Source organism: Octopus bimaculoides, chromosome 10 (genome assembly GCF_001194135.2).
Source record: "Octopus bimaculoides isolate UCB-OBI-ISO-001 chromosome 10, ASM119413v2, whole genome shotgun sequence".
Taxonomy (NCBI): domain Eukaryota; kingdom Metazoa; phylum Mollusca; class Cephalopoda; order Octopoda; family Octopodidae; genus Octopus; species Octopus bimaculoides.
The window spans coordinates 58970436-58978902 of NC_068990.1; the positions used below are offsets into that span (position 1 = coordinate 58970436).

The following is an 8467-nucleotide window of genomic DNA, read 5'->3' on the forward strand; positions in this document are numbered from 1 at the left end:
AACAAAGATCGAAAAAATAAAAAGGACTTAGAAATGAATTGTACTTTTCTGTTTCAGCTGTTTAATATTTTACCTTTTAGCATTCAGATTTATCATCATCATCATCGTTTAACGTCCGCTTTCCATGCTAGCATGGGTTGGACGATTTGACTGAGGACTGGTGAAACCAGATGGCTACACCAGGCTCCAATCTGATTTGGCAGAGTCTCTACAGCTGGATGCCCTTCCTAACGCCAACCACTCCGAGAGTGTAGTGGATGCTTTTACATGCCACCGGCACGAAGGCCAGTCGGGCGGTACTGGCAACGGCCATGCTCGAAATAGTGTATTTTACGTGCCACCTGCACAGAAGCCAGTCCAGCGGCACTGGCAACGATTTAATATTTATTAATTTGCATTGTTTTGAATTAATTATGTATTATCTTGTAGCTTTAAGATTTCAATGATGTGATTATATAGTTTTAAAATGACATTGTACAAGAGATTAAGTTGTGACAGTTTGAATATTAAACAGGTGGAATATTTGAGTCAGATATGGTCTGTTTAAATGGAAAGAAGTTTTGTTAGTGTATCTAGTCTTGGTCCTACATTCAAAACCCTGTCAAACTTGTCTTTTGCTTTCATTTCTCTCTCTTTCTCTGGGCTCAATAATATAAGATATAGTAAATCCCTGAAACTGAGTGAAAATATTTCTTTTTCCACTTGGAACATATTGTGTTGAGTCAACAGTTTTGTAATATTTTGGTAACTTATTTGCTCTATTCATCAAGTTACAACTAAAATAAGTCTAGCATTCAAAGTAGAGACCATTGTGTTGCACCGTCTAAATCCACCTTTCTGCCATTTCTTTGATGCCACACTGATACCAGTTCTTGTCCTTTAAGACAAAGAACTCCTACACTGAAGCTTCTACCATCTCATGGCTGATGAAGCATTGCGAGTGCAGGAAGTAAGCCATGGATTGGAAGAAGTAATAACTCAAGGGAGATATTTTTTTACAATCCAAACGTGCATAAGCAAGGGCCAGTTTCCAGAAATTGTCACCAAACATGGGCGTTTTGAACACAAGGTAATGCTCTGCACCTGGTGGAACTATGAGGGGATAATTCACTACGAGTCTGTTCCAGACAGTTGAACCATTGATGCCAACCTATGCTCCAAACAGCTGGAGCAGATGTATGCCATTGTACAGCGAAAATACCCAGCATCACTTAACAGAAAGCGAACTCTTCTGCAACAAGATAACGCAAGACCTCACACTGCACAAACGACCCAGAATAAATTGTAGGAGATTGAAAGAATCAAACTGATGCCACACCCAGCATATAGTCTGGACCTAGCCCCCTCAGATTATTATTATCTGTTCCAATTGATGGCTCACTTTCTGTGCTTGCAACACTTCATCAACCAAGTGGAGGTGAAAGCTTAAGTGAAATAATTCTTCACCTCAAAGAACAAGAACTGATCAGTGTGGGATCAAAGAACTTCAGGATGGCCTCTACTTCTAGACTGCTTCTGTTGTAACTTGATGAATAGAGCAAATAAGGTACCAAAATGTTAAAAAACTTCTGACTCTATACAATAGCCTGCAAATTGACATGGAAGAAAAACAGAACTATTGAGATATTTGTGCCTTTGTCAAAGGCATTACATGCAAAAGTAAAGTCAAACGGCTTTAACTGAGAAAGCTAAACTATATTACAGACTTGGTTCTTCAAAAGCATGTTTGTAAGGAACTTAAAATTGTTAAAAACAATAAAATAAATAAATGTCAGTTTTAATTATTTGCTCTGGGTTCTATAATAGAAAAAAAAAACTTGATTTAAAGTGTTCTGAAAACTAGTCACTATAGTTTCTAAGAACTTGTATACGTTATATTTCATGCACCAGACTAATAATGGAAAAAGATGTTTATTTTATTCAATCCTTCCAAATTTTTATTATTATTTTCATACTTAAGTTAAAATACAATGGTTGGAAGTTACAGTTAGAAATACAGCGACAAGATTAAAATGGTCGGAATTTATACGATGCAAGGGGAATAAATCTTTATTCCTGCATATAAACTTACGTCTGTTAAGTTATTCATTACAGTGCTTTCGAAATAGAGTGAAGTTCAGGTTTAAATAAATAAATAATTAACTAACTAACCACAACTCAGAGTTTTGCAATCATTTCTGCTTGGTATGGTAAAAATAATTAAAGTTTGATTACCTGTACTGATATATTTGTTTTGTTATTTTAATTATTATTTCCAGTTTTGCAGCAAGCTTTGACATGGATTACACATTTTAACTCATCAGTTATAAAACAAAAGACGCCATATAAATGGTCCATTGATATGCTAGAAGTAGCAGCCAAATCACTTTACTGTTTTTTAAAAGGGAAGAACACATTGGATAAATGTAAACGTAGATACTCTTAAAAGAAAAATACTATATGGTCACGACTGGAAAGCCTTTTGATGATAGGGTCACTCACTTAATCAGGTCAGAGCTGACCTGGTGGCTAAACATACAGTAAAGCCTTTCTGTAATTAGTTTTATTTTGAGATAGTCGTTTAATTTTTTTTTGCACAAAATAAACACGTGCACTATAAAATTCGTTCTTCACTTCAGATTAATTATTGTTCTTATTTTATATCCTTTGTCTGGAAATCTTTGTGATCTCTTCAGCAACTCTCCATCTCACGTCTCCTGTTCACAGCTGAGTGGACTGGAACAAATATGAAATAAAGTGTCTTGCTCCAGGACAAAACGTGCCATCGGGAATTGAACTCACAACCATATGATTGTAAGTTGAATATTCCTAACCACTAAGCAACATGCTTTCATATATATATATATATATATATATATACACATAATTAAGCAACAGTTGCTTCACCACATACCGAAGTTCAGAGATAGCAGCTAAAGTGCTGAAACTCCAACAGATAACATTACTTGTAACTCACAAAGGCAAAACAAGAAGTTTCAACACTTTAGCTGCTATTTCTGAACTTCGGTATGTGGTGAAGCAACTGTTGCTGACCCCTTAATTATGTTTATAAATGTATAAGAACTTTTAAATAAGTTCTTCACCGATAATGGTGTTTTCATACCAAAGGGCTTGGTAAAAATTATGAATTATTAATTTATTATTAAATTAATAAATTGATAATCCTTTACCCTTTTAATTGTAATAATTATATATATATATATATATAAATACAAAATGGGACGAGAACGCAAAACATCCGGACAGTTAAGTGATATAGATGTGTCTTCTGTTTGTTCCCCCATCACTTGACAACCAGTGATGGTTTGTTTACATCAACAATAGAGACTGAGAGAATAAATATTAGACTTAAAATATTAAGTACAAGGGTCAATTTGTTTGAAGAAACCCTTGAAGGCTGCAACTCTATCACTGAAATAAGTACAAGATAAAAGATTAACAAGAGATCTGGTGAGTTATTTATTTATCTTTTTTTTTGTTTGTTTCAAATTTGTTTTATTAAAAAAATAATTGTAAATACTTGAAAATATTTTGTGTTGGTTCGACGTAGGAAGCTCACACATCAGTATTCAGTTTTCAATAAGGTGGTGGTGAGATGAAATTATATGACAGATATAGAGGATAGAGAAAAAAAAGTTGCAGATGAAATCATAATTTCTAATTGGTGTATTGACTGCCTTAGTATATGTAACAAGTTATATATCAGTTAGAAATTCATTTTTACCAAGCCTTTATCCAGAACATAGTATAAATCAGTAGTAGAATAGTAACATTTATCTCATTTTCAAACATTTCATTCCCATTTACCATAAAGATTTATGCCTGCATATGACAGCTATTTTACTCTGCTCCCATGGATGGATTATGTTGAAACATTGGGCATTACAGCTAGATGCCTTTCCTACTCTCAACCACTCAGCAGAGTAGTAGGAGTCACAAATTTCTTAATGAGGAACACAACACTTTGACTGTTGTAAAACAGGAACCCATGACGATGCGTTGATCAAGCACTGCAATTCCACCACTATTTTACCTCAATAACAGAGCAGAAAGCTATATAGCTGTGTGTAAAAAATCTATGTATCATAATGTAAATACATGTTTACATGAAGTATGATATATAAATTATTATTTTAATCTATTATCCAGTTCCATATAACAGATTTTTATTGAGCCAGACAACTATTTGTAACACCAGTGTTATTTACTGTTTTCCTATATATTTGGTGGTGAAAAATTTTTTTCTTAACAAGCATCTGGTTGTGAGTACATGCTATTGACAATGCTCAATGAGGCAGAAATGTATCAAATGTTCTCACTAGTTCCTGCTAGGGCGATTCTTGTCTGCATTTAACATATATTGCATTTTCCAACACAACACATTCATTAGAGATGTTGCCTCCAGACAAATACCGCAGTAAATTCGCCCTTCAAGAATGTATTTACATTAAATATGATACATAGATGGCTATTCATTTAATCTAATACTGCTTCTGTTACATAAAAGGCATAAGTAATATTGTCTGTGAGAATGTTTCAAACTGACAAGAGAGGGACAAGGCATTGATAAGAAATAAATGAGTGACATATGAACAGTCGAGACAAAATGAGGACCTTTTTCTTTTTAATCTCTTAAACCATATGAATGAAAATTTAATATCTTCAAGCTATTTCACCAAGGTAGATTTTCTTGTCACTTGAACATGACATAACTGAAAAGGAAAACATGAAAATATATTAATTATGAAATACAACTGTAATTACTCCATCTAAAGCAGCATCTCTTAATAGAAACCTCAAAATCTACCTCATTTATGATCATCTGCTACTTCTCCCTCACATAGCACTGTTTAATCTGAGATACTCTGGCATCTTGTCACCATGAATCATCTCTATATTCTTTCCAGCTACCTACACCCATCCCTATATAATGTTGGGTACTCGTGCATCTACTCTATAGCAATACACTTCTCAACCTCTTGATATCCCTCCCACTTGATCGGGGGATGGATCTTTTTCCTTTTCCTTCTGCTATACTTTTCTTTTCTTGCAAGTTACCAATGGCATAAAAAAAAGCATCCAATACCCATGGTAAAGTGGTTTGCATTAGGAAGGGCATGCCACTGTAGAAACCAAGCTAAAGCTGACATTGCAGCTTGCTAGAATTTATCAAACCATACAACCCAGAGCAGCATGGGAAACAGAATTTAAATGATGATAAATCTGCTTACCATTAATTACTAGCTTCAGTCTTAATAACACTACATTAGACTTTTTTTTCTTACCTAGAAGATGTCTTTTTCCTCACTTTTCCTTCCTTCTATTTTTGATAAAAGACAACTGTCTAAAATGCCTGTATCCCTTCTTCACAGCATGATATTGGGTTAGCCCATAAAGAATGTGGTTTTTTTCAATTGCATGAACTAAAAGTTAGAGTGGGACGGGATAAACTACCTGCATCAACTTGCAATAAAAGCAGGTAGTAATTTTACCATGGTCTTATTCTTAGTGCAAGTTTTGAAGAGTGCAGTTCGATTTTAACAGATATTTTTTCAAAGCTATAATGGAAGTGACAAAGGTGCATATTCAGCATATTTTCCTTTATGAGTTCAATAAAGGCAACAATGCAATGGAACGTGCAAGGAATATTAATGCTGTATATGGGTCAGGACAATAAGCATAAGCCAGTGTCAATGGTGGTTCCAGAAATTCCGAACCAGAAACTACAGCCTAGAAGACGAGCCTCATCCTAGAAGATCTGTACATTTCTCTCTTTCTGTTCACCTTTCTCTCCCCACCCAACAGCATGTCATTAACACTTCTCTCTCCCTCTCACTTTTTGCCTCTTGCTTCAACTAACCACATGAAGCATTTGACCTTATTATACATCTTTCTCTACTTCCTCATTTCTTTCTTCTCGACTCAAACTCCTCCTCTCTCTCTCTCTCACTTTAACTCCACATCTCATTCAATTCACCTCTCTAACAAACTAAAGCATAGGCAAATGAACAAGCAGATTATTATATAAATGATAACAAACATATTTACCAATTGGTTCATGCGGGTGAAAGTCTACTTCATTCACAGAGCCAGTGTGACCTGGTAATTTGTACAAAATCTGTCGTGTCGCTGTATCCCAAATATATACAAATCGATCACCGGAGCCAGCAGAGATCTTACGACCATCAGTTGACCAAGAACATCTCAGTAAGTTCTGCAATGAATGAGAAATATTAAAAACTGACATATATTCAACAATAGTTGATAAGAAACCAAATTCACACTTTAGCACTTGCAATATGGCTAAGAAATGGAATGGATAATTCTAAATTAGTTTAATTGTAGATTTAAAAAAATAATTATTTGCACTGAGTACAGCGAAATCTGGAACAATGATTTCTATTTCATCACTTCAGATTTCATCGTACACTGCAAATAGTTTTTATCGGTTGGCAGAGATCAGCACTGATCAGCAAACAGTCTTGCTAGTTGAAATTATAAACAAAGCCAGTGACTTATATCAGCTTAACGGTCTGGATCCTTGTTGCTGATGAGAGAATTTGTTAAAACCCAATGTCCCAGAATCCCTTGCATCAATGAGTCAAGTATGTTAAGAATAAACTGTCAATGTAGAAAAGTGAAGTTATTCTTCTGTGACACACACAACAGTGACTAAAATATTTGCATTTGACTCTGCCAGAATGTATTAAGAATAAACATGTTAATCATCATTATGTGTAGGGTATTCTACATCTAATAAAGATAATGCATTTCATACAAGCTTTAACTTTAGCCAATCAAAATTTAAGGCTGGATTATGAAGGAATTAGAAACAAGTGTGCTAACAGAAATGTATACTAAATCCAGAGTGCTGGATACGTTTGTTTCAAAATATGTGATCAATTATATCCATGCCAAAACTCTGTTGCTCAAACATAGCTATCTATTCTTTTATTTGTTTCAATCATTTGATTGTGGCCATGCTGGAGCACTGCCTTGAAGGGCTTTAATCAAACAAATCAACCCCAGGACTTATTATATCGGTCATTTTTGCTGAACCGCTAATTTACAGGGACGTAAACACACCAACACCAGTTGTCAAGCAGTGATTGGGGTGCACACACACATATATGATGGACTTCTTTCAGTTTCCGTCTATCAGATCCACTCACAAGACTTTGGTTGGCCCGAGGCTATAGTAGAAGACACTTGCCCATGTTGCCACACAATGAGACTGAACCTGGAACCATGTGGCTGGGAAGCAAACTTCTTACCACACAGCTGTGCCTGCACCTATAGGTACTTAATAGCAATGATAACTATGTCTTTCCTGCTTGTCAGGTTTTCATATTTTGAAACCACTAATAGTATAAGGATGGCATTTTGCCTAATGTCAGGGTTATCCAAACCAGGTAAAAGTTTCAGTTGAGAGACTGATTGAGAATGTAAAATTAAAGACAGAAAGCCTCATTTGTCACACACACACATTGTGCTGAAGTACAATCGACTTATCTTTGATAAGTCAAAATGACCCTCCTGCTACCACCACCACCACCTAGTTGAAGGGTTTTTGTCATGCAAAGTACCCAGTGACCTTTTGGTGCTGATGCCATGTAAAAAGCATGCAATACACTCTGAAAGTGGTTGCTGTTAGGAAGAGCATCCAACTAGAAACCATGCCAAAACAATGGAACCTGGTGTGGCTCCTGACCTTGCCAGCACCTGTCACACTGTCTAACACATGCCAGCATGGAAAACGGACATTAAATGATGATGATGAGCAGGAATTAAATACTAATTCTCAGACCCACTGAAATGATTTTAGCACCCCAGGTTGGGAAAGGGATCTATTTTATCAACTATTATCATAAACTGAAAGACAAGATACAGTTCATAAAAGTAGGTCGTAGGACTACAATGTAATTGATAAATATTCCATTAGGGTAATTGGTAAAGACCTCCTTTGGTCATGAATGACCATAGGATTGCACCAAGAAAGTTCCCCTCTGAGGCACAAGTCTGGGCAAGGTTGTTTATGGTAGACAAGCAGTCGCCCATGCATACCAGCCTCCCCTCTCCATGCCACCAATATTATCCAAGGGAAAGGCAAAGGCAGATACAGCTTGGCACTAGTGACATTGCAAATCATTTCTATAGCTGAGTGAACTAGAGCAATGTGAAATAAAGCGTTTTGCTCAAGAACACAACATACAGCCTGGTTCAGAAATCGAACTCAGTACCCTATCATTGAGCCTGACGCTCTAACCCAGTGTTTCTCAAACTGTTTACTCTTGCATAACCCTTAAAATAAATTACATGTCTCAAGGAACCCTGCACAAAAAAATTATACACTATATCTTTCTCATATATTTTTCATCGTAGTTCATGTGGTAAATATATATATATATATATATATATGTATATATATATATTTACCACATGAACCATATATATATATATATATATA

General features: G+C 35.5%; 1 protein-coding gene across 1 annotated transcript in view; it reads right to left on the reverse strand.

Annotated features, from left to right (window-relative positions):
* Nucleotides 1–3451: 3451 nt before the first annotated feature.
* LOC106880024 (U5 small nuclear ribonucleoprotein 40 kDa protein) overlaps nt 3452–8467 on the reverse strand; it is a 24568-nt gene continuing 19552 nt past the window's right edge. Inside the window, exons 7-8 of the mRNA XM_014929824.2 lie at nt 6049–6214; nt 3452–4712 (exon numbers count right to left, since the gene is read on the reverse strand). Coding sequence (XP_014785310.1) covers nt 4663–4712; nt 6049–6214 — 216 coding nt within the window. The 3' untranslated portion in view covers nt 3452–4662. The remainder of the gene's footprint in view (nt 4713–6048; nt 6215–8467) is intronic.